At 42.7% G+C, this 27,429-nt stretch overlaps 1 protein-coding gene across 1 annotated transcript in view; it reads right to left on the minus strand.

Annotated features, from left to right (window-relative positions):
• Window positions 1–424: 424 nt before the first annotated feature.
• megf11 (multiple EGF-like-domains 11) overlaps window positions 425–27,429 on the minus strand; it is a 49,347-nt gene continuing 22,342 nt past the window's right edge. Inside the window, exons 5-24 of the mRNA XM_076089763.1 lie at window positions 23,063–23,309; window positions 22,771–22,891; window positions 21,673–21,809; window positions 19,581–19,793; window positions 18,934–19,108; window positions 13,866–13,986; window positions 13,166–13,329; window positions 12,946–13,048; window positions 10,076–10,222; window positions 8,573–8,707; window positions 6,256–6,384; window positions 5,478–5,606; window positions 4,751–4,879; window positions 4,357–4,485; window positions 4,022–4,253; window positions 3,161–3,290; window positions 3,011–3,074; window positions 1,736–1,774; window positions 856–1,062; window positions 425–600 (exon numbers count right to left, since the gene is read on the minus strand). Coding sequence (XP_075945878.1) covers window positions 425–600; window positions 856–1,062; window positions 1,736–1,774; window positions 3,011–3,074; window positions 3,161–3,290; window positions 4,022–4,253; window positions 4,357–4,485; window positions 4,751–4,879; window positions 5,478–5,606; window positions 6,256–6,384; window positions 8,573–8,707; window positions 10,076–10,222; window positions 12,946–13,048; window positions 13,166–13,329; window positions 13,866–13,986; window positions 18,934–19,108; window positions 19,581–19,793; window positions 21,673–21,809; window positions 22,771–22,891; window positions 23,063–23,309 — 2,927 coding nt within the window. The remainder of the gene's footprint in view (window positions 601–855; window positions 1,063–1,735; window positions 1,775–3,010; window positions 3,075–3,160; window positions 3,291–4,021; window positions 4,254–4,356; window positions 4,486–4,750; window positions 4,880–5,477; window positions 5,607–6,255; window positions 6,385–8,572; window positions 8,708–10,075; window positions 10,223–12,945; window positions 13,049–13,165; window positions 13,330–13,865; window positions 13,987–18,933; window positions 19,109–19,580; window positions 19,794–21,672; window positions 21,810–22,770; window positions 22,892–23,062; window positions 23,310–27,429) is intronic.

Raw genomic sequence — 27,429 nt, forward strand, 5'->3', positions numbered from 1 at the left:
AAACCTATATCATGGGCTTAAAATGAGCGTGAGCATAGCTCTCTCCCTGTAAATAATCTGTCCGCCCAATCCATGTATGCTGCCCTTAGCACTGTTTGGAACCATTATGTTCCACTTCAGGAGGTCCATAAAGAGGCCGGGCAGCAGTTTGAATGATCAGTTCTATAAGAAAATAAAATGGGTGAATGGTCGCTGGTGTGTGTGACACTCTTTCCTCCCCTCCCTCCTTCAGGGCCACAGAAAAAGTGTAAGTGAGGGAGCCAAAGAGTGCAGGGTCCAGAAGAGCTGTGGCTGTCCCTCCGTCTCAACATCTCAGTATCTAATTGAACACACTCGGAGACAGAGGGAGGGCCGTTGGTTGAAAGTTGGCTGAACGTTGCCTGGATGCCGGCACCCTTTCAGAGCCGGATGGAGGGTTCGCCCTCTAGAGCAGGGAGCTGGGGCTTTCTGGGGGAGGCGGGGGGGTGTGCGTGGGGCTGTGACGCATGGGCAGTATGTCATAGTGGCTGGGGATGTGGCTGCTGCGAGGGAGGTCATAGGGGCTTTGGGAGAAGCCGGTGGCCATTCCATTGGGTCCCTGCAGGACACTCACTGTTGGCTCTGTGATAGTTTAGGGAAGAAGGAAGGAAACAAGTCGGAGAGGTAGGTAAGAAATACTGAGGCTGAAGAGAGTGGCAGGCACAGGATGAGGAACAAAGGAGAAAGGAGAGGTGCATGCAATCGAGAGGCGGCTCACATTTCCTCTTATCAAGGCTTACAAAGTCTGTACAGGCTCACAGCAGGGGACATGACCAGAGAGGCTATAAGCTGCAGGACCCTGCTGAGCTCCACACACCAGAGCAACAACACACTCACCAACATCATAGACATTCCTGCTTGCACTGCCCAGGAGGGTGGCAGTGCCTCCAAAGGGCACCTCACGGTGGGAGGGGGACTTCATCTCCACATAGCTGCTCTCTGTGTGCTTGCAAGCCAGCCCTGGTGGGTCTCTAATGGTCGCGTATGGATTCTCACTATTCAGGGAGCAGGAGCTGTTGCCGCACATGGAGCCCTTGATGTAATCTGCAGTAGCCGCGAGACAAGGACATATTCAGCATCAACAAAGATGGATGGATTTTCACTGACTTATTGCAGTGGTATTAATGCTGGGCTCTGAAATCCACGACTAAAATTTAAACAGACAGTCTGCGGCCTGGAGAATGGCAATGACTATCGTTGCCATTCTGAAGAAGTTGTACTTCTTTTGTCTCCGACAGGTGACTAATGGTGGTATATAGTAATCAGAGTACAAAGGGGAGAGAGTTGAAGGCTCATCTCATCCATAACATAATCCATAATCAGTCTGATAAGAGGCCTCATTAGAGACCGCAGCAAAGCTCCTTCAGACCACTCTCCACACCCCTGGGTCCCCCACATTCACCACCAACTGCACAGTATTGGGCACTGAGCCATGGAGAGCAATAACCGTTGGAACAAAACCTCAGCCCACCATGATCTTGTCCAAAGCGCAGAGAGTTTTCACATAAATCATGGAGAATATAAGGATATGAGATTTGGGGTCAGAGAATATCTGAGGGGAATAGAAACCAAATGGGGAAATTGATACATGGGATGTTGAGCATAAAAATAATTTTGTAATATTGGTGCTGGTGAAGCTGAACAGGATTCCACACGCAGTATGTCTGCCCACACACAAACGCACGCTCGCACACAGCTACTAACATTAATGACTTACCTTGTTTGGAGCCTCTCTGTGTTTCTCCCTGTTGAACATCTGTAGAAAATGTCAAAACATGATAGTCAAACACAACATTTGAATTCCTTCCCCTAATGTGAGAGGGTTGACAGGGAATACATCATTAAAAATGTTCAACGTAGTATGTCTTTATTTAGAAGAATACGAGAAACGTGAATTCGAGGAGGTACTGGATGTTTCACCTGCTTGCTATCACATTCCCCCAAGGCTTACAAGCTTATATAATCAACTGTGGTCATAACGGGATACTTGCCAAACAACAACACATCACGAAGAGAGGACAAGCCTGTTAAGGCTACATCAGTCCATTACTTAAGTACAGCAGGATGTACATCCAAGACTTTCTTTTTTTTTTTTTTTTAAGAGGGACCTGTCATTATGATTGATCTGCTGTCTGCTTTTACACAAAATGAAAATGTGCAGATTGAGATATATTTTAAGTAAAGCATTACAAAAAAATGAATCATAGATTTTGCATGTCGCTCAGCAGTAACAAGCCTGAAATCAGTACAGAAGCCTATAGAATATATAATCTCAGTAACGCTGTATTTTAGCACCCACTATTCAGCATTTATGAACACTGTATAAATATTTAACAAATGTATACAATAGATACACAGATGGGCATCTTAAAGAGTTTATTAAATGTACAGTATTTGTCTCCTATGACAATTTTATATTATTACAACTGTGTTTTACTATATTGTCATTCATGATCTGTTTATACACCAGTCCTAATGCCCACAGAAGGTTTTGAAAAATACATTAATCATTATTTACATTTGCTCACAACTACATTGCAGAGTGTTATAAACCCTTTATGAAATGTCAATGTATTGTTTATAAGGTTAAAATATGGGTTTTTGAACCAGAAGTAATTTTTTTTGTGACGCTTCATTTTCTATAATTCACAACCAAGGAGTGTAGTATCTGACCCAGTGCAAGCCATCACTGAGAAATGTGCCACTGGGGGAAGTGAAAGAGGACTAATGAGCCCACAGTGAACCCTATTCACCTCCTCGCCACAGCTTTCTCTGTCCCACCCGCATATCTTATCAAAATCAGAGCAAAGGTTATGTCTAACAAGAAACCCCTGGTTCATCTTCATTCACAGCAGGGTGGCTGTGTCCTGGCTGGTGCCTATATGAGGTTTGTGCTAACGACACAAGGGTCTTTACCCTTGAAGTAAGGATTCTACAAAGTCCAAACGTTCAGGCTGTATGTGGAGCATTATAGTAAGTAAGAGAAACTGACCGAGGTCGTTGAGGTTGCAGTAGGCTCTCCATTCTGAGCTATTTCGACTTTTCAGAGTGCTTGACTGAAAGAAAGAGCACAGTTTTGGTGTTGCTTTTAAATTGTAGTGTGATTAAATTGTATGTTAATACACGTTGAGAGTGGCCATACTTTGAGGGTCAGAGTGCCATCCAGGTTGCTGGAGATGGTTGAGACAACGTTACACTGGGCCACAGTGTGGTAACTAGGGTTGGAGAAGCACTGGCCACTGCTGCCCTGGCTCTGGTTGACCTCAGCAGCGCTGGTCCTCATCGCAACAGTACTGCCACACTCTGAGGGTTTAAACAACAGGTGAGAGGTTTGAAAACCAAATAAGTATTCCTGCGTCAATATTTTTGTGTCTACCACCTTCAAAATACTGACAAATAAAGTCATCAGCACTCAGCCTGAAACGTGCCTGTTTCCTTTAGCTGCTGTGCATCATTTGCGAGTGCTGATGACTTAATTTGGCAATTTTGTGATTTTTGGGTGGGCACCCATCATACTCTAAAGACGATTGAGTTGAGCATGCCGGTTCTTTTGTTTATACATGATTTCAAAATGTATTTTGCCAACAAAAAAAATCAAGATTAATCCTAAGTAAAGTCTAATTGATGGACAAATGTAGAGTTTGTAGATTTATAACAAATTTTCATAGTCGATTAATCTGCTGATTCCTTTGTTGATTAATCAATTGTGAATAAAAAATTTAAATTTCGCAGACCCCAAAGCGAAGCTGGTTTTGACCAGCCAACACTCCAAACCCAAATACATTCAGATTACTATCACACAAGGCAAAGAAAAGGTAGCAAATCCTTTCATTTGAGAAGCTGGAACCATGAAATTATTGGTATTTTTGCTTGAGAAATGAAATTTCTCGCCTAATCGATTAATTGACTAATCATTGCAGCTCCACATTTGTCCATGGCAGTATGCAGCATCCGTCCATAGTGAGCAAATATTTTGAGTGGTCTGTAAAACATCTTACCAGACAGGGAATAGTCTGTGTTGGTGATGTGCATCGCCTGTGTGTAGGACACACTGGGCGGGATCTCATGGCCTTTGTCCCTCTGCCTCTGTCTGTACCACACAAACAGGCTGAGCATGGCCATGATGATGAGGAGTAGAAAGATGATGCCCATGACGGCCCCTGCCGACTGTCGCTCAGAGCCTCGTGCTGGGCTAATCTTGGTGTACGGGTTCAGCTCCTCCATCATCAGAGCTGCTACAGAGAAAACACAGATCGTGGGTTGTTTAAACACTCTGTACACATCAGTGTTTGAGTGGTAATACAGTGATGAGCCTCGATCATCTCGATCACCTCTCACCTTGATCGCAACGGATGCCTTTATATCCGGGGCTGCAGTAGCACGTTCCAGTCACATAGTCACAGGTAGCATTGTTCAGGCACTCACACAGCTGCTGGCAACCATATCCAAACGTACCAGCAGGACACTCTGCATGGGAGAGAGGTGCATTACTAAATCCATCAAAATTAAAGCACTTAGAGTGGGAGCCAAAGTGTTTATAGAACACGAACACGAACACACACACACACACACACACACACACACACACACACACACACACACACACACACACACACACACACACACACACACACACACACACACACACACACACACACACACACACACACACACACACACACACACACACAGTAATTTTGCTCAGTGCTAGAATGTGTTGGGCCCACTCAACTCTGCTCACAGCTCGTCCCAATGAAGCCTGTTCGGCAAGCACACAGGCCAGTGATGTGGTCACAGTCTGCGCCGTTTTGGCAGCGACAGACTTCCGAGCAGTCCCTGCCGTAGAACCCTGAAGGACAGCCTGGGACAGAGATGTATAAAATGTTGGGGTGGAGAAAACAAAGGGAGGGGAAAACAATGTAAAGAGTCAAGGTCATATTGCAGGGAGCCACGGAAATCAATACTATTCAATGTGTCTGCAGCATACTCAATAAAGGACAATGTGAATTGAATGAAAGATTTCCTGCTTCAGCAGAAAGTCTGGTTAACATGTCAACGTAACATGTAGGTGGAAATAAAGAACAAGACAACTGGAAATAGTATATACGTGAGAGAAAAAGGAAAACGGCAAAAACAAAAGACATTTCCATGCACAACAGCAGGAGCCACAAGACAAAGACCCTTAGGGTGATAGATAACGTAATTCAAATCAGTTGACTGATGTAGATGATATGCACTAGTTGTTGGTGAATGACTGGAATATATAATTAGCAAATGAATGAAGTGACCATTAGTGTTATTTTGATTTTGTCCCCCCCCCCTTTAAAAAATGCAAATAAAAATCACCGAGTTGCCCAGTTGTCTCTAAAGAAATGATTCCCACTTGTCATCTACTGCAGTTCTGTTTGACTGCCAGTAGATGCCACTGTGTGTCTATTAACTGGATGGGAGAGACTCACGCTGTGTACAGTAGAGTCCGGTCCAGCCGGGGCTGCACCTGCACTCTCCTTCATAGGCGCTGCACTGGGCTCCGTTGTGACAGTTACACGAGTTGAGACAATCAGGGCCCCAGTGCCCAGAGGGACAGGCTGCAGACGCCAGAGAGACAGTCAAGCTCACGGTCACACACCCTCCCACACAAACTCTATGCCCCTATGCATACATGAAACACACAACACTGAATTTTGAGGAAATGCCTAAATATTTTCCACACATACAATATTGTCACTAGCCCATGAGTTAAAGTTAAGTGCAAAACTACTTTACTGTCTCCCATGGGAGAAATTTGTCTTGGAAGTTGCTGCATCAAGACCAGACGAGGAGACGACGAGCAGATGTGTCAGGTTAAATAACTTAAAAGCACTGGCAATGTAACATCCAACTGATGATACGTTTTTGTTTTTTTTGCTTTAATTAGTTATTGCAATAAAAAAGACACATTCATTTTCCATGGCATGACAGCTTAAAGCTCTGCTAATGATCTTTGGCCTACAGCGCTGTAAATCAGAGAGCACAATGTATTGTAACAATCACTTATGAAAGCTATCAGTTTTAAATCAGCTGGGGATGAGGGTACTTCTTGGAATATGTAGGTTCATGAAAATGATTAATGTGTATAAAGGTAATGTGAGGTATAAGGTTTGTGAGGGAAAAATTAGGAGTGGAGACGAACAATGGGAGGGAAAAAATCGGAGAAAAAAAGGCAATCAAACACAGGATGGAGGAGAGAAGTCATACCATGAGAGCAATCCTCTCCTATCCATCCAGGGAAGCATTGGCAGGAGCCATCGATGGGGTTGCAGGTGCCGTTGTTGGTACAGAGGCAGATCTCAGCGCAGACCCTCCCATACCTGCCACTTGGGCAGACTGCAAAACACACAAACACAACAAAAACACTTCACAAAACAACCCTCATCTGCATATTATCACTTACATGCAAAGACTAGTAAAATGTATTAATATTATGACATCAAACTCATTCTGTGAAAGGTTGCGTAAACATATTCCTCTCGTGGATAATACTGTTTTATTTGAGTGGACATGAAGTGAAGTGATCTGTTTAAACAAAAGGAGGAGTCAGTCACTGCCTCCAGTGGCACAACTGCCCCATTTCCGCTCACTAGAGTGGGATGAGTGATGTGCCACAGAATTAAAATAGACCATGTACACAGACCACTGTATACATTTTTTATGAAATTAATATTTCAATGCTCTCTGGCACTCTTCAATAAAAGATCTCATTTCCAATGAAGCCTCCATTGTGTTTTCGTGTTGGCCCATGAGACAAATTGTACCAAGGTGTATCTAACCATCAGGATCAGGAAGCAGCAGCACCAGCAGATACATCAAAGGTCTTATAAAAAAAAGAATAGCCCAGTGTAAGAAACATCAGATAAGGTGGCTGGCTGTGATAGAAATGGGTCTCACTCATTTTAATGTGGGGTGATTTTAATGAATACATTTCAACTGGCTTCCCCCTCTTCTTGAGAGCTCTTTCAAGCAGGTTGTCATTAGGCCATGAGGTTGGCTTCACTGCTGCTTCTGGGATTCAAGGCTCAACACACTGGGAGAGCTTCATTAGGCTGGGACTTTGTGTGCTGGACACAGGACGAGTGACAATGCAAGTTGGGCATGTTGTTGGCCACCTTCGTCCCTCGTGGCTTAACGCCTTCTCACCAGTAATTACAGTCCAGACAAATTAGGGCTCGTTTTTTTCTTTTCTTCCTTCAGCTAACCTATTAAACTTTTATTTGTAAGACATTGCTCAAAGCCATGACAGAGAATTCAAAAGTTTCCCATTGCCTTTCTGTAATTTATATATAAAAAAAAAATAGTGAATCATTAAAATCAAATCTACAGTACGTTTATATGTAGGTGTCATTCCTCAACACGTGATGGAGAGCAGATTCCTCTACACTTTGAGGATACATTGACACGACACACACCCGTGGTCACATAAAGCATCACACGAGTCAATATTGGACAAATGGTTAACATATCTGCTTTTGAATAGATGATACTTTGAATTTAAATTAAACATTTAACATGTCAACCCAAATATTTAACATGTTGACATATTTACATTGTCTTAATCGCTTTATAAATTTCCTTTAAAATGTCTGAGCCTTTAATATATACAACAAGGCTAATGGCTACGTCATCACGAAAAACACGTTTTTACAAGTAACACATTTATGATATTGTCAACACTCTTATATTTAAAATGTATATAAGATGTGCTAAAAGTACTCATGATTTCGAAAAGTGCGAAATCCTAATCAAACACATCTGAGGCTAAAATAATGAACTGTAAGGATGTTTTCTGTCAACAAGATCTACCTATGTGATTCAAACAACATTGCCGAGGCAAAACTCAGGAATAAACAAAAGTTTGCCTGGTTGTCTTCCAATTACCCTTAACAGAAAGACATCTCTTCTGCACATGTTTCTTTGGCTCTGTGTGTGTATAAAAAGCAATTTACATGCAGCTCTCTTTGCAGAATTAGGCAGAGGGACAGCAGCATTTACTTGTTTGTCTAAAGCAAAGTCGGTCTCAGCAATATTCAGGTTTCTGTTGAAGGTTGTTTGTTCCTTTTGGTCTGTAATGCACTGATAATAACCATTATTCAAAGTTTCAAGGCTAAGATGCCAGTGGGATAAACAGCAGGTCATCCATCCATTTGATCTGAAAAGAACACTGAGCACAGCAAGGGCCGAAGAAAACGTACATGTGTCCTCACACAATGCTGTGGCAGGAGGACTTTTTTGGACGTATAAATGAACCCTTCATATTATTAGCTATTGAACGCATCAGCACATAATAACCTTTGATGTACCATCTTTACTATCCTACATTATTGTCTTCCTTTTTGTTATAATCAATGTCATTCCCTGACCATTTTTTTTAATTTCCTGTCTACACCAAATGCCAGACATTTTCAGATATAAAATGAACGTACCGTTTTCCAGTAACGACTAAAAGCTTAACCGTGAATGAATTTGGCAGGAAGTGAAACAGCAGGAAAAGGTCAAAGGGAGAGAAAAGGCTACTTGCCTTGGTTGCACAGAGAACCGGAGAAGCCCGACAGGCACTCACAGTGGCCCGTGACATGATGGCACGGCCCGGTGCTGTGCACACACTGCGGACACGACTGGCTGCAACGATGCCCGTAGAACCCCGGAGAGCAGACTGCAGCCGGCAGAGCGTGGCAGCAGAGCAGAGGGAATCAGTGGACAACATTGGATGGAACAAGGGGTATATAATAATGAAACAGGGCATGACAAGAGTGATCAAGGGAGTATAGAAACAAATCAAGGCCGGAAGAATTAAAGCAGAAAAGACGAGAAGAGACAGCAAAGGGTGGGGGAGAAAACAGAAAAGTCAGTCTTTATTGTAATCACTTCCATTTTATCCGCTGCCATAAATGGAGTAGTAAAGTAGTTAAGAGAATGGGGAAAGTCTGTTTTATGTTAAGTTTTGATCATCTATAAAACACACAACTGTGTTATATTGCAGATTTTATTGAAAGAATGTGGATCATTAAGATATATTTAAAATGGGGTATAAAGGTAATTATATACTAACATTTTATACAAAGAGCAGTAACTGAGCAACCATGATAAGAGACTGCAATTTATATAAAAAACATTTTCATTTCAGTTCAGGGAGAACGTTAAAAATTCATGTTATGTTTCTATTTTCATAGCCGGTGATTTGCTTAGATTCCTACTCCAATAATCACCATTCTCAGAAGACACTCGGGTCCTTTTAGGAGTAGACAAACACAGCCTTGGTTTGCTGTTTTACAAGCATGCAATGTTGACTTTACCCCTTGGGTTCTGATTTGAATTAAAGCACCAGGTGTGATACGCCTTTATCATCTCGAGAAGCATGTAATCCTCCAATTAAAGTTTTCAACAGGAAAAACAGCAAAACTGCAGTTAGGAGGTTTTCACCTGATGAGAACATTATCTGTGTAAACATTGAATTCGGAGGAGTAATAACTTCCTCTCCCTCTCTCACACATACACAGAGCGAGGGAGAGAGAGAGAGAGAGAGAGAGAGAGATTGTTTTACATTCCACTCAAATTGAAGTTTACAGGTTTGTGACTGTGAATATCACCCCTAATCAGTGAGCTCATCACTTGAGAGAGGCCCCAGACAGACCCCATTCAGAAACCAGAGCTAGCACTCCCAGTGAGCACGCCCTCTGATGAGCCTTGGACGAGGACTGTGAGTCTCCCACTGTGCATTGGTTGTTGAGGACAGGGCAGCGGGGTGAGGAGTGTGTGTGTTTGTGTGTGTGTGTTGCTGTAGGGGTAAAGACACTGTGATTAAGTGATAGCAGTGATGAAGGGTTTACACTCAAGCAGTTATGACCGACAACTAAGTGCTCCTCCTCAGCAGGCTCACCCTTCAACAATTCTGCAAAGAATCAAAGCAAGGTCAATACTGGGATGGAGTTTGTAATGGCGGCGTCCTAAAGCTCGTGCCATTATTACTTAAAAGGCTTGGATAAAGAGAGGTTGCTTGGGAAAAAAAGAGAAAGAGGCTCACTTCTTTTGCAGGATGTCCCCCTGTAGCCAGGTGCACACACACATGTACCGTCCTCTGGAGAGCAGGATCCTCCGTTCTGACAGGAACAGCTGACTGAACAGTTGGGTCCCCAGAAGCCTTGTGGGCACACGTTATCACAATGGATTCCTGCGGGAACATTACACAAATATTCAGCGAATGCACACTAAGAAGGCTAAGAGTGGTAGGCTGAAATATTCTTAAGAGCCTGCCATCTGAAAAAACACATCATCAAAGAACAGCATTCACATGATTACAGTGAATCTGTGGAGGGCTATTCACCCAGCATGGATCCTCGCTTGATTTCAGTCCTGAATGAAGAAGCTGCTGTTTGGAGTGTGTTTTTTTTTCAGTTCAGCCCATCCTTTCAGACTCCTTTCTCCTTTCCAAATGCATTTGATTTTTGATCTGACTGGGTCTCCCTGCCAGTGCACTGTGTTGATTAACAGGGTTGGGTCTCCAGAGAGGCCCAGCCTGTCTCCCATTCTCTTTCAGCAGAGCCGAGGTAGTGTACAGAGCCGAAGGGATGTACTCGGGCTACAAGAGCACAGTCTGGAAGTGTCACTGTGTGTTTGGCGCAGCTCCAACCAATAAACGCAAAACACTGCCTCCATACAGTGCTCTCCCCGTGCACACGATAGCATTAGCACATCCGTCGAGGCAGCCTGTTTTCTCTCGGTCATAACCATGCCTTCAAAAAAGGGTAAATCACATGTACTGTACATACATGCAGGCTCATAAAATAAAATATATTGCTGCAAACACCCAGGCACATATACACACATAGAGTCAGATATTCACGCACACGCACAAACGCTGCAACTTTTCAAGCACCAGCCCTTAGTTCGAACTCTCATTTGAAATTTTCTTTGAGAGACAATATCTGAGAATGGTATGGCCATTAAAGCAGCATTAGTGCAGTACCTTTGAATTAAACCTGGGCTAAACTCTAGGGACTGATGTTATACAGTAACCAGGGCGCCTTAGGGCTGAGACGGAGGAGTAAAGGAGAGGAAATGTTCGTGCTGATGAGGAGGGGGCATGGTAGCCGTGATTTAGTCTGAGGCCCGGCCATGGACATCAACAGGAGGGCAAGGGCTTGTGTGCAAGGGTGTTTGAGGTTCTGCTAGGCCAGGCAGAAAAAAACTGCCTGCCTTTACTATCAAAAAATGAATGCGGACAGAGCATCACACTTTTCAGTCTAATGGTGACAAACAGAGGGGCTTTGGATGCCTAGCGAGGGAGAAGAAGAAAGACTGTGAGAAGCCAGAACTGAAGCGTCTTCAAAGGAGGCTTTGCGCTGAGAAGTGCCAGAGGTCCCACTATCCAATTTGTAGAGAGTGAGCAGAGAAAAGCAAACCTCTCTCTCCCTCTTTAAGTCTCTCTCTCAGTGCATGTAAAGAAACACTCATATTGACTGCTCTATGACATGGAATCTCTTCACAAATAAAAGGTGAAACCCTATTTAACATGGACTAGCATGAAGCCCGTGCATCAAGTGTGCAATCACAGCGCTCTCTTACATCTTTGTATAGGCTGATGTCAGGCTTACGACAGTTCAGCAACAACTATGTGGGTCACAGACGACTTACTGGACACACTCCCAGAGTCAAGCTTCTTGACAGTTCACAAAAAAAAACACACAATAAAACAAAGAGCAAGTTGACAGCAAAGTAGGATGCCGTAACAACTCTGAGGCTAGCATGCTCAGTGATATGTCAGTGTTTACAGAAAAAATAGATAGCTCCAGCCTTTCTGTAAATAGCCATTTTATTCCTTTCCTGACTCAGTTCTGTGACAAAACCGACATCTTCCTCTCTCTAGGTGCTCGTTCCTTTAGAGAGCCCCATTGTCAAGCCTCTACAATTCACATGCGTATGTATGTGTGTTTGTCCGGCCCAATGGGCTGCACGTTGCCCCCAGCCCTGCACCCCGGTGACTCAATTAAGGCTGACAGATGGTCCCAACTTGTGCAGGATTCAGAGCAAGAGACGCCTGTTTTGCCAGCTCCATTCTTGCAGATAATAAAACCCACATTGTTTCCCAGAATAAATGCCCTAAGCTCAGGAGGCTGAATGGAGTGGGCTGCTGAGAGCTCACAGGCTTGACCTTTCCTGCTGAATCTATTCCCTCCCTGACTGCACCTCTCCACCCAGGCTCAGAAACCAGGTCCTCAGCTAGCCCCCTGTATTTGACATTCAGATGCGAGGCTTCATTTTTAAGCATAATGATCCTCACCCTTGCTGTGACATTCATACCTCTCCCTCTTTCCTTGTAAACAAATGCTTGAAATGACAAGAAACCAAACAAAGAGCCTATGACAACTAAGAAATCCTCCATATGGCAGTTGGTTCAGTCAGATTGCACAACAACCTGGAACTTTAAATAATTAACAGAGCCAAAAATAGAAAATATCGGAGGCCATGTTTAAAACTCATGAGAGCATTCTGGGCCAATAATTTGATTCGCTCTACAAATATTTACCCAGTGAGTCACTTCACTTTGTCTATAACCAATAAGGGATGCAACATAAGCATGATTGCATACCAGCATCCAGTGTGTTAGCTAAGATAATTAATTTAGAGCTCAATTCTCAACATTTCTCATTCTCATACCCTGCCGGCTCAGTGGCAAAACAAATTGAACATTTAATTATCAAAACACTGGTGAGACATTCTGTAAACATACTGTAAAACACAACTCATGAGTGCCCTGCTCTTTTGGTAAATAAGTATGTCTGACTAGGATCTCATGTCTTTGATTTGATGAGGAGGACATATACATACAGTTTGGATCTCAGAGGTTATGTCTGTCCCGACTCTGAATAGTTTTTTTCTGACAGCAATACTGACCTGTCCAGCCGGGGTAGCAGCGACAGTAGCCACTCACTGGATCACAACCATCAGCATGGCTACAGTCACAGCGCTCACGACACTCCAACCCATAGGTGCCGTCCTGACAACGATAAACACTCGCTGTTATATCTTTAAAACTCCACACGGTGGGACAATGAGACAGTCCAAGTTCAAGACCCGCAGGATTCTTTGCCGCTCAGTTAAAAGACAGACTTACAGGACAGGACTCGTCACAGTGCTCTCCCCTCCACCCAGGTGAACACGTACAGGTGCCATCCATAGGGTCACATGCTGCTCCATTGGCACATAAGCATGTCTGATTACAGCCCAGACCCCACGTACCGCTGGAACAGAGGATGGAGCAGTCCATACCCTGCCAGCCTGGGGTTAGAGAGAGAGCAGAGCCATATATAAACCAAGTATTGTGGATACAGCCACATTGTATTTCAGCCAAGCATGGCTCTAGGGATGTGTCTTGGTCAGTCCTACACTTTGGTCAACACTGAAATATCTCAACAACTACATGATGGATTATGATGACATTTTTTGTGGACAAAGACAGACAGGATGATCCCATGATTTTTCCTGTAGCACCTCGAGCAGGTCAACATTTTCACTTATACAATGAAATAGCTCAACATGAGGGATTGGCACCAAATGTTTCCTAAACAATACATTCATTAAGAATTGCTTGTATGATATTTCATTCATTTAAAACGAAAACTGAACATAGCAAGCAGAGAATAAATGAAAGGCAGCGGTTATCTGGTGGTTGTGTGAAAGACTGCACTTCTACAAAAACAACCTACTTCGTAAAGTCTGTATGTGTGCATCCTTGTAAGATGTATCCGTGTAGCATATCTTATAAAGCTCAGGAGTTGCTTTGAACCTTTAAACATGAGTCAACCGTACTGTACCTTCCCTGCAGATGCAGGAGCCGTCGACTGGAGAGCAGGAAGCGTGATTATGGCAGGAGCAGGTGGACATGCAGCTTCGTCCGTAGAGACCAGGAGGACACACTGTAGCACAGTCCTCACCCTGATGTAGAAATAATGAAATAAAGTCATGAGACAAAGAATCAGCATGGCAATAAATGCTGACTCTGGCAGACCAAAAATAGGAATAATATAGTCTGAATAGATGCAGACAGAAAGGCAGGTAAGGTTCACTGCACTTCTCCAACGCTTACTGAACTGTTTATTTATAGTCATACTGGGTCTGTGCACAGTATGAGGAGCAAGGCAACTGTAAAACTCAATAGATTTATGATCGTAACTGAAGTTCAAGAGGGAGGACCCCCCCCCCGAGCTATCGCCTCCCAGCTTCCAATTATGCACTCTATATATTCTGACAGCACCTACTCCCAGCCACGCTTCGCTTTTCTTCAACCACACTCCACCCTATCTCTACACTTCACTCTCCTTATCTCTCTCCCTTTAGGTTGGTCTCATTGGGGGGGTCTCCACTGTCATTAGAGGAGAGACTGGCAGGACACCAAAGCCAGAGGATCGAGACTCTTCCCGTCTCCAACCACGCTACAACCAAATCTGCAACTCTGTCCAACTAGCTTTAGTTCATTAATACAATCATTACTGTTCTAAATAAACTTGACACAAGGTTCTTGCTTGGTGAAATGCCTGTTGGAACAGGATGGATTTTGGAGACACAAGTGTGGGGGGGGGGGGGGGGGGGGCCATCAAGAGGGATTCAATTCCAGGGGTGAAGTGATGCAGGGCTCAAGGCCAGAGTTAAATCCTCCATGTTGTCCCTACATCCACACACAACTGGATGGACACAACTGACTGTTTGAGGATCTCGTCCTTGTCCCCTTATGAGTGACTCGTATTGGTTGGTTGTGGCGCCTGCACAAAAAGGGTTAGGATGAGAGAAGAATATTGTAAAGCGTCCTGTGCTGAAGCAGCTGGCGACACCATGTGTATCGGAGGAAGCACATATGTCTACACCTGCCTCAGGCCAACAGTGGGAGTTAACAGTACTAAGAATGCCAATTTGATTGAACAACAAATAAACTCGATGGTGAACTGGGTGGACAGGGTCACGGCAGGATGCCAGTGACTGCAACCGACTCACAATCTACTATTAATAAGCACACGGATGGGAGATCGGCAGCCATGCTGGCGCAGCCTTTAGGTCCCTTACCATTGCATTAGAGTGAACTAGCTGGCAAAGGACATGGTGTACTCCTCTGTCCTCTGCAGCCTGCTGTCATTAGAATTCCTCTGCTTTGAAGGCTGAGCACAGCCCACCTCCACTAGTCTTGTCCCTCCCTAAGCTGGAGATCACAGCCAGTCTATGGATTCCCACACCCTCCTTTGCACATGCTACCTTGAGTGACAGGTGACACAATGATTTAGAGTTCCAATTAGTGGCCCAGAGGAGTCCTGAGTGGCGCTTGCTTCGCTCACCAGAGCACTGGGGGACTGCTGGCTGCTCACCGCTCTCATTATGATTTTGAACTCAGTTTAAACAGGAGGCAGGAGGAGATGTGCCAGTGGACGCCAGGGGCAGAACACACATCTTAAAACATCTCTCCTCCCCGTACACCACATGAAAGCGCCCGTCTGTGAATGAAATTTTTATCAATCGGTTGCAATAACCTTTGTTCTGCTGAAAATGACAGCTTCAAGACTGCTAACAATAGCAGTTCAGTTACAGTTGTTAAGTGCGGAGAGAAGTTCGACCAGCCAGTGGGGGCTGGATGGGTTGGGGGGGGTTCAGCCTGTCTTCAGAGCACAGGCAATTTACTGGTGGCTGGACTCATGGATAAAACGTCATGCAGCCACAAATGACCACATGGATTTTGCTGCATCCTTGGCTGCGTCCGATTCCACTTGGTTTCACCCTCGTGGCGCAGAGACCAGCGGTTGGTCTGCTCTCAAGAGAGGATAGGCAGCTCTCTCATTAGTCGACTGATTCATATTCCTTCTGAGCCGCGAAGGATAGAAGTCTGTATGTGGAGAATCATTATTAATACACGGGCTGTCAGTCCATTGCACGAGAGCAGCAGGACCTTACATAACGACACAGCCAATGAAGGCTGCAACCAGACCTGAGCTGCTGAGAGGCAGCCAGGTCGTCCTTGGCCAAGGTACTAAATTCATACCTATTAGTATCTTAATGTAATGGGAGAGCATTTTTTTTCCAGAAAGCCTCTCGCTGACACAACATTGATCAGCCTGGTACCCATTGAGACTAGATGCAAATGGCACCACTAATTACCAATCAGTCTCACTCCTTAACAGTCCATCTAACTGCTGGATGAGCGACTGCAGTTTAAAATTCATGCAGCAAGACAGAAAATGAACCTCTGAACCTTTTGATGAGGCGGAAAAGCCCTGAGAGATAGAAAAAGGATTTGTTTTCACCACCTACAAAGGCAGACTGGAATCCATTTCTAATGCATTCATATTTCAGATTCAACAGTATCAACAGAATCTGTAGAAACTGTACATTGAGAAGAAATGTTACTGTGAGTACATGCTGCAGATTGCAAGTGAAAATGCCTGAATAGGTAACATGTAATCACTTTGTCCCAGTCAAAAAGAGCATGTCCAATTACGAGAGCTAAATCAAGCGTGCAGAAGCTCAGTCTGCTCCAATACTTTGCTTGGTTTGCCCCCTGATGGGACTCCAGAACAAAGATGCAGCAGGGAGGCTTAGTCCTATCAGCTGTCCCCTGAGGAAGCGACTTCACCAGCAACCACAGCCTTAACACCATCATCATCCACATCTTGAAAGCCCCACTGTGTGATAATGATCATGTACAATGCATGTACAATGCATGTGATAAAAAGTTACACACATAGAAATATAATGTACAATTTACATTTTATGCGTTTCTTTGTGGAGAAACTCAGTTTTACTAATCGATTAGTCAACAAAATTGAATATTTTTCAGGTCGAGGACGGCCCTAGAATGGACCATTTCGTTCAAATGTAGCAGGACATTCTGAGCGGTGGCCGTTTTTATATACAGTATACCGTTGCCATTGCGACCATTGTTGTGCTAACTCCAATATAAACTAAACCGACTTCTGGCAAGAGGCAAGCCTCACAGGGGTGAGGTTTTGCACTAATGATTAAAATGAGCAGTGGAGTTGTAAGAGTAAATGAGTAAAATCGTACAACTTAATGCTTCATCAACACACTCTCGTAACAGTTTAGGACAGCATATTGCTATCTCCAGATGTGAGATAGCTTTGTTCGGCTCATTTTCTGTAACCAGTGTAATATTAAATCATGGTGGGATGAGCAAGCTAACTGTTGGACAGTTGTCTAGTTAGCTAGCTTGCTAATTTTGCTGTGCTAAACACTGGTTAAAGAAATTGAGCCGAACAGCAGGCTGGTGGCCTCACGTACTGCCTCTCCGTAAAAAGGAGAAGCTATCTCACTCCCCAGAGTTGCGTCTGATGTCTTCCCGACAAGCTTCGACAACACTAGCAACTAACACAAATTTTTTTTGCACTATTCAAATGACCACACAAAATGTTCAATGTCCGTTCTATTTCTATTGTTACACACTTAACAGGAGCCAAAATCAAAGCTCTTACTTTCCAACAAAGCCGTAGCAGCTTTTGAATAAAATAACTACCACGTCTACTCTCTCCCTCCCTCCCTCCCTCCCTCCACAACACACACACACACACACACACACACACACACACACACACACACACACAAACAAACAAACACAACAATCCTCCATACGAGGTGTGTCTGTTCCCATCTGACTGCCTCCCTTTCTATCCAGCTCTTGCCCTCTAGGTCTGTTTAATGGATCTGGCAGCACTTCCCAGCAGCCGCCAAAGAGAACAGGTGGAGCAAATTAAGACACAGTCTGCGGCCCCGCTCGGTAGCTCAATTCACCACAGTGGCCCGCTGTAAGACACAGGCAATTTCCACTGAAATGTAATGTTGGCAGAAATGTACCCTCTCGGTCTCTGTTGCTCTGTAACTTCAGATTACAAGACAAGAAATACAATGGGAAAACTGATTGAAGTTACCCAACTAATTTGACAGTTGTAAAAAGGGACAATGTGGCTGCACAAAAACTGCTAAAATGAAAACCTATGTAGGTCAAAGATTCGATTTTCTCCCAATGGGTCTAGGAATAAAGATCTTCGTTTGCTCTTTACTTGTCCCTCTGCTGCCACGTTAAGGTGTATCAACCGTATTTGTAAAATACACACGACTCATTATTAATGTCTGCAAAGGGCCGGACCAGAGAATTAATCATTTAGCAAGGAATTTCTTGTGGACATCCATACTAAGGAAATAATAAAATGTCTCACCTTACTTCTGCCTGCCTGTGTACAAAAAGCCTCTAAAGTAATACCGGGACCACTTCCAGAACATTACGACCACATGACGCAAAGATTTTACTACGGCCACAAATAACGTGAAATATAAATCAAAGCAATAACCTTCACTAATAAAGAGCTATAGTCACAATACTGATACCCTTACACGGAACTCCTTTTATCAACATTATTCGATGAAACTACAGATTTTCACAAGTATGACAAAGACTATAAGGAGCAAGGTTACAATAACAATTAACCTATGGCAGTTTTAGAAAAACATGAATGTAACCAACAACATAATTACACGTTGTCACATCGTAATTACAGCAGTGATAAAATTAACACAGAGCGCAAGGTGGCAACATGTTAAATCACTTTCAACACAAAGTAATTTGTTGACTTTGTCAGTCAGTTATTTCAATGCGTTTCCTATTTTTTCTATTTTCTCCTTTCTTAGCTCTTCTTCCTTCAGTGAATATTGTCTTTGTGTTAGTTTGTGTATAATTGTTCTCATGAGGAGATTTAGAGTTAATGAGACCAAGTAAATGTGAAATTAACATGAAACAGATAACAATAAAACATGTAACGTCTAAAATAACAATACAATATTACCATGATAGTGGCCACTTGTCTAAGTACAGTAAGGATATATGATGCTCACCATGTACCCAGGGGCACATATACAAGTGCCTTTGACAGGATGGCAGTCAGCTCCGTTGGTGCAGCTACAAGGCAGCATGCATCCCTCTCCATAGTATCCAGGAGGGCAGGTCTCATTACAGTAAAGCCCTGTCCATCCCACAGAGCAGGTGCATTCACCAGAAAGCGGGTGGCAGCTGCAACATAATGAGAAAGATAGATGGGAAAACAACAGGAAGAATGAGAAAAAGTTTCAGCTCAGAGAGTATCACCACTCCCTTCATGAGCAGGGTCAAAGTGTGAAGTCTGCGGCAACAGCAATTTATCCATCTATGAGTCTACGTGCCTGTTTCAGATAGATGAGGCGTCCCTTTTCTCTGTAATGAATTCTACGGTCGGTGCCCGACTCCAGCCGGAATCAGAGCATTAACATTGCATTAACTATGAATGCTGCTGAGAAATTATGAATGAAGCAAAGGTCGCGATTAAAAGCTAACTGGATGACATGGCTAAGAGGTGTCCAGACTTCAGAATGAGTGCTGGCTTAAAGCTAAGATGGAGCAAAATTGAGTTGGAGAAGTCTTTATTCATAAGGGGCTACAGGGGGCTTCGCTTCAGGGCTTGGTCAGAGTGAAGATGTGTGCGGCCTTGCACTGATATCTCACTTACCTCACCGTGTTGGTGGTATTACAGGGGCAGTACTTGTCGCAGATGAGGCCGTATAGGCCTGGAGGACAGAATCTCTCTTGGCAATTAGGGCCTTTAAATCCTGTTTCACACAGACAGGCTCCATTGATATGGTGACACTTGGCTCCATTCTGACACTCGCACCTCTGGTTACACCGCGGACCAAAGGTGCCGACAGGACAGTCGTCCTGGCACCTGGAGGAGAAAAATAGTCTTTTAAATTGGTGCTCTAAAAAGTACATACAATTTTCCTTTTATCACAGAGTAACATGTAATTCAAATGTTAAAAAGGTTGAAGCACCTCTGTACACATGGCTCATTGAAAACATTTGAGCTGAAACAAGTAGTCAATCAATTATTGGTCCAACAGAAAATGAATAACATCATCATACTCTGAGGATCTTTAGATTTTAAACTGTTGGTCTGACAAAATAAGTCATTTGTTTAGTCTGACATCACCTTGGTCTCTGTGACAGGCATTTTTCACTATTTTTGGATATTCTTTACACTTAATCAATAAAATAACTGACGGATTATTCATCAGTGAGAATAAGCGCTAGTTGCTGGCCTAAAAACATAGAACTAATAATTGTATTAAATATTAGTAATGGTGTTATTTCCCCTTTTATTATACAACCACTGCTGTTATTGCTGCACAATCGACTTCTTGCATAGTATTAACTATTATGACTGAAATGTATAAATGGATATATTGTGCCAGCTGAAATTCATTATTATTGTTCCATTACTTCTACAAAATATGTCTATTTCGAAAGGAAAGTTCTTAGGACCAATAGCAATAATTGTAACTGTGAGCACTTAAATGCAATTGTTTTGTACAATTAATTGTTTGAGTGAGCATTTGAAAATAGTGGCACATTTATTTAGGAATAAAACATTTCAGCTACTACAGTAATATATATATATATATATATATAAAAAATGATATTATAAATAGTTTCTTATATTTCATAATCTAACATTTAATTTGAAAACATTTTCATGAATCCAAGACTGACATCAAGCCTTAAAATCCACCTCCTGCGGTCAGCAGCAGCCAGGACTGTTCTGCAATAGCTGGACAAGACTTACTAATCGTCATCAACCAGATGATGAGATTCTCCACATGAAGAACTGAAGTAGATCAGAAAAATTGATTTTATCATCACTTAAATATACAGATTGAACAATGCAATCTTGGTTGAGTATCAATCTCAAGAGTCTAACAAAGCTATTACAAATAGCTCAATTACATTACAAAATGGGCAAGTTATGTTTCATGTTTAAATTACTCCGGCTTTAGTTTTATCAGGGGACAATGGTATTATTAAACTATTCAGGAGAAGGTGGGGCTAACACAATCTCAGATTATTCCTGGCAGGTTAATTCACCTGCCACTGACAAAATGAATGAGGGCAATTTTGCAAAATAATAAAGGAAAGGTCTTGTCGAGGAAGTGTTTCCATCCAGCAGACAATTGCTTTAGCTGAACTAATAAACCCAGCCTGCTCTGGGCTGCTCTGCCAGGCATGGGGAACAAAAAAGATCTGTGGATTTCAATGAGACCTTAATATAAGCCCATTACTTATAATTAATGAGCAGAATCCCAACAGCATGTAGCCCATGGTGAGATCAATGGGCAGGCTGGGAGTGGAGAAGGATGAAGGCTGAAGACATGAAACCTTGCTGGCCAGCATGAAGTATAAGATTAATTAAACATAAACACCCATATTAAAAGCTTCCAATCCACCTTCAAATGGACTAATGGGCATTTATAAACGCTTATTTCTCTTGAGCTTCAGATTACTCTAGCATTTTCATTCTCTTTTTAAAGAACAGCCAGGTTTGCGCCTCATCTGGACGTCAACAAAGAGAATAGGTCAATGAGTGACTATTTAATGTGTAACTGTCAGCATGAAACCATCCTTTGCATTAAATACTAATATCAATAAATCATGCCATTGTCCGACCTATTTTCAAAGTAGGAGGACAAAAGTTTGCAGAGAGTACTTCACAAAAGGCTTGCGTGCATAATAATTCAGCAGTGTGTTTGCCAGAGGTGGCAGCTGTGTACCTGCGTCCACTAAAGCCAGCTGCGCACTGGCACTGCCCCGTGACGTGGTCGCACAGTCCACCATTACGACAGGAACAATCCCTGCTGCAGTTGATGCCGTACTTGCCAAGAGGGCACGGCTGGGCACAAACTGAACCCTTTGAAAAACAACCAGCAAAGAACCATGTGAGATACATTGCTCACTACTTCGACAGGACTGAAATACCTGTTGGAGGACAAAACTCTTACACTTTTGTTTTACTGATGTTTGAACATTTAGGCATATTGTTTATGTTGTCATCTCGGATCCTAGCATGTAACTTATATCCAAGAACAACACAGTTCTTTTTCTAAAACTATTTTCACAGATTATCTTCAGAATGTTTAAATTAATGCAGAGTTAATTTAAGTCCAAAGTGACTTCCATACCATGGTAGAAAATACATTTACACCAGCACGTGAATATTTTTGGTTTAGACAATTATCGTTGCTGTATCGGCAAGTAATTGATTTAAAAGTAAGGTTGGGCAATATGACGATATACAGCATGAGACAATATAAATATGATGACCCAGAGATTGTATCATACATTTTATATCATGTTATTGGTCCCTTTAAAATCTCTGATTGTGGGCTGTGTTGCACATCAATGAGGAGGAAGTCTTTACAGCAAAATTGGACACAAAAAAAATTAAATATATATATATATATGTATGTCATGCAACAAACATCTCCAGCTGGAATCCAACCAGGAACTTTGCATTAAAACACTAGGCCACTGGGACGTCCCTAAAGAAATACTTTATATTGTTGACTGCCGTTGGCCATGTTCACTTGACATTACTATGTGAACTAACTGAGGTTTGAGAAAGCAAGCACAACCTCCCCACCAGGCACTCCACTTCTTTGTCTCTTGCAGGGAGTGGAGAATCCCGTGTTCTCATTTATAATTGAACACAGCATATTGATTGTAAGGTCTATGTTCTCACCATGTCAGTCTCTGGTGTAAAAACTACATTAGATATATAAACGTTTTTTATACACAAACGATATCCAACCCTTTTATTCTCTCAGGCCTTTCTTCCTAATTGCCTTTGCACCTCTGCTCGTCTGACTTACCGTCCACCCGATGGGGCAGGAACAATCTCCAGTGATGTGGTGGCACGTTCCTTCATTCTGACAGGGGCAGCGCTGCTCACACTGAGGCCCGTGACTACCGGAGGGGCAGCGCTCTCCACAGCTGCTCCCACACAATTCAAGAGTCAAATGTCTCAGACACATTACTTGTGTTTGCCTGTAGTTCTTTGTATGAACAAAGAAAACTCAGACAAACAACAAACGGCACACCAACATATTTTCAGGGACACCAAAGAGAAAGTTGCAATGGAATAAATATGTTGCTGGTACTCACAAAGCCCCCGAGTATCCCGGAGCACAGATGCACTCTCCTGTCTCGTGGTTGCAGGTGGCACCATTGAGACACTGGCAGGGTAGTTGGCATGCCTTGCCATAGTAGCCGTACTCACAGGGCTCCTCACATCGCCATCCCTGATACCCATCAGTGCAGACACAGGCACCTGTGATGGGGTTACACTTAGCCCCATTTTGGCACTGGCACCGATTACTGCAATGAGGTCCCCAGTAGTCACTCTCACAGCCTGCAGGCACAGAGAGAAGTGGCATCAGACAGAGCAGAGTAACAACGCAAAAGAGGTATAAGCACCAGCATTTACCTTCGAGAACATCTGAAATCATACATTATCAAATAAATTCAAGAAATTCATAAACATTTCTAATGAAGTACATGTAAAAGTTCATCATAGATGTTTCTCCGCCCTCAATGAATTACCTAATATTGGGAAAACCTTCGGACAGTGCTCCATAAGCTTGATATTCCTAACATTCATATTCAGTTCATGCCTATATTATCAACTTTGAAGTATTTTATGTAAATGTTTTTTTTAGCATAAAGGACCAGTCTTATGAAATTCTTATTCTTCTTACTGTCAACAAATCCCACAAAAAGATCAAAACCAACAATGAATTGAACCTATTAATATTGCCTGTGCAGCTAAAGCTCCATAGCTTATTCCTCTGTTCCATAGAGCTCAATTGTCGTCAACAAAACATTAAAAACACATCAATGGGCCCCACCAATTCCACATACACCAGCGTGCTGCTGTAGACACTCACAAGCGGACCAACAAACACACTAAATTCTTTTTAGTTTGAGTAATTGCAAAAAGCTACAGTGACCAGCTGTTTAAGACGTGTGAAATCATTTATAACTTGAAAAAGAAAGAAAGCATATATTCATGACCCCATTTACATCCTCAGTCATAATAAATGGGCTTGGGGCTGAGAGACACAGACAAGGTACATAATTCGAAAAGAGTATTAAAAGACGGAAGTACAAATTGCTGTTTTTTGTCTTTTCAAGGGATTAAAATCAGTAATAAAAAATATAGAATATCACCAGCCATATCTTTTAAATGTATTCACTGTCGTCATTCCTGCTCAGGGTCATATGGCTGCAGGAGTGTATCCAGGCATGCCCCGAGCAAAAAGCAGCCGAACAGGCAGCTATCCATCACAGAGTCACTCACACACACACACATTCAGAGAAATGGGCACACAAACACAGGAAGAATATGTGAACTCCACGGAGAAAGGTCCTGAGCCAGTGTGTGTGACAACTGAGCTTCTCTGTCACACCTACACACTCATCTGGTATGTGCGAAGCTTCTGTAAGACAATTATAAAACCAAAAAAATCGAACTGAACATTAAGCGCTCTCCTCATCATCCAGGTGGACCACTTTAGGATTTTAGACAGCTCATTTAGATGCTCTCCTGTATTAACCAGCAAACCGTAGCTAACTTTACCATTCAGTGCTCGTAATTAGCATATAATGGGTTTAGCTTGTTTGCTTTAAATAGCTGTCTAGTTATTGATGAGAGTAGGGCTGCAACTTTTGTTTTTATTGTCCCTTATGTTGCGCATTATTTTCTGGATTCATTTATTAATCATTTTGTAATTAAAAAGGCTTAAAATATTGACAAATTCCAAATCCAAAGATATTTAGTTTACTGTTAAATGAGGCTCAGAAACACAGCAGGTTTTCACATTTAAAAGGCTAGAAGCATCACTGCTTAAAAATGTATTTCAACAATTAATTAAGAGAATTCTTTCATTAATACATTTATCTACTAATCATTTCCACTCAGACTCAAGCATATGATAAAATCCAGGCATAACAATATGTTAGAGAGGCCCAAAAGCTTTGTAGAGTTCATTGATTTCAGCACAACAAGAAGCCTTGTTGACATTATACATTAAGGCATTAGATTTGGTGGTAAAATCAAAAATATTTATACAGGCTTAATGTATTTGAACTCAAATGGTACTTCCCTTAAAACTCTGCATTACCAACAAGTAATGTGAAATGATCAAACAGGTGCAAAATATATAGTTCTGTCACTCAGAAATTGGTGAAGGCATATAATGTGACTCTGATATAGAGTATAGAGTATATGTGATGTTGACATGCCACAAGTATCATAGTGAAAGGCATTAACAGCAGCCTGAAATTATTCTGCAAAAAGGGAAGCAAATGTGCAAGCTGTTCACACCTCTGAGTCTGAGAGGGAAGAGCAAAAGAGGATGCAAAAGATTAAGAACGAGGAACGAGGGATTTTTAAGTGGAACAGTTTGTTACTTGTATGTCTTTTAACACCTTTTTCAGTTGCAACTTCAGCAATCAGCTGTCAAAATGGTGCCGTGGAAGAAAAAAGCTTAAAGTTCAGGAGGCTGTTGCTCTGGTAACAAATGCTCACTTTTCAAACTTTGCAAAATATACTGTAGTGTAAACTGTAATAACTGTTTTACTTCTTGTAGTAATAGTGCAGAAAGCTTCAATTTGATGGGAAAACACCATGTTCGTACTCTGTGTAGACTGCGAATACAAAATCCCTAAACGTGTCATTCCTCAGTAACAATGAAGAGGAAAATTTGTCTTCCCAGCTGTAATGTAATACTGGCACTCAAGAAAATTGGTTAAGTTATACAACCTAGGTGCTTTGCATGGGCGAATGTAAATAGCTACATTACTAAGTGGTACCTAAGGGAACGGTGTAAGACAAGCAATTCCAACATTCATCAAGGAATGTCTCCGTTTAGAAAAAAACTCAATAAGCCCCATAAACTGCTAACAAATAGCTAATCTTCAAGGGTTAAATGAACAAGCGGCTTTTATGTGAAGACCAATCGGCACAGAGCTGGGGTAGTGGGCAGTCTTCACTCTCACCAGGGTAATTGTTCTTTTGAGGATCTAGTGGTGATTTAAGTGATTGGTATGGACTCATGCCTCTCCAGCAGCAGCTGTATTGCCTCACATAAAAGCCCAGCTTGAGATCCAGGCCAGCGCAGCAGCCAGGACGGTGAATATTCCACTATTGATTCTCACATCATCGCAGAATGTAAAGACACTACTCCCCCTCTTTGTATGCTCGCTTTGCCAGAGCTGTGATCAGCCAGACTGAGAGCTTAATGAACCCTGTTACATGGTCGGCACTGAAGGTTGTTTTTCCAGGTACACAGCAGGAAGATGATCAGCTTTTCCCTGATACAGACAGGTCTGCCCTGAAGGGGGTCCTGAAACTAGTGCTGGTGCAGTATTACTTCTGCGGTCGGACAGACTAGGGGCCACATTACAGAGCTCACATTGATTTGATCTAATCTGCTCCTGGCCTCCAGTCTGGCATGAATGAGCTCCCTGAAGGTTGAGCTGCTGCCACGCAAACGACCCTTACACATTAAATCTGAGGTGTATGCAGGCGGCCGGGGTAATGGATGAGCAGTTTAGCTGCAACTTGGTTTAGCAATCTATAAGCACTCATCAGAGCTCCCTCAGCTCAACAGTGCTCCCTCAGTACAAAAACAGGCAGTGCCTAAATAACTGATGGTATCATCACATCTGGTTTCAGCTCCAAATCTTGATAAATTAATAAAGAGTGCATTTTATACTCCTACATGTACAACTCAAAATATCATGTCAGTAAAAAATACCCAGAGTGGCGGATCAAAACTGAAATAAACCTAAATCTATCCAGCGCTTAATTTGCAGACTTTTCTGGCGCTTAGGAGCTCAACAAATGTTACCATTTGAAGTTTTAAACCTTCTTTAGCTTGCAGTTAGAGGCCTCAGCACATTGAGAGCAAAGCCCATTATCTCGCTGTCTTTCTCCTACACAGAGGTTCTCAAACTTCACCCAGTAGTCTCTCACTTCCCGGCTCTGACAGCATTTAACTGTGACTAAGGAGTCAGAGTTCATGATGAGCTGTGGGCAAAGACAGAGAGAGAAACATCAGAAAAAAGCAGCATGTTGCATGAAGGCTTCAGCTTCTAGAGTACGGCTAAATTGTGTGAGGTGATGAGGACTCCCTGTGGGTTGTGGTGTGTAGGCAGTGAATCCCACACAAGTCTGAAACTAGAGAGGCTGCCCATTAACCAGCCTAGCCTGGGTCAGTGAACCTAAGCAGAGGACACATACAGTCAGACCCGACTCTCAGAGCTCACAATGTATAACCATTGGAATGTGGATAACCTCACGCGCAGGGAAAGGTCCAATCCCAAGGTGCTGGGTATAATCCCCTTGACTGGAACAAAACAGATCACGTTGAAGGGTAGCGGCAGATAGTAAACTTCTGAAGGTGATGTCCAAAGAATGGGCTGAGAGAGCCATCGTGGTGGTGCTGCGCTTTGAAGTGTGCTCCGAG

The sequence above is a fragment of the Anarhichas minor genome, unplaced genomic scaffold (genome assembly GCF_050575085.1).
Source record: "Anarhichas minor isolate MPS153535 unplaced genomic scaffold, ASM5057508v1 ptg000011l, whole genome shotgun sequence".
In the NCBI taxonomy this organism is placed as follows: Eukaryota; Metazoa; Chordata; class Actinopteri; order Perciformes; family Anarhichadidae; genus Anarhichas; species Anarhichas minor.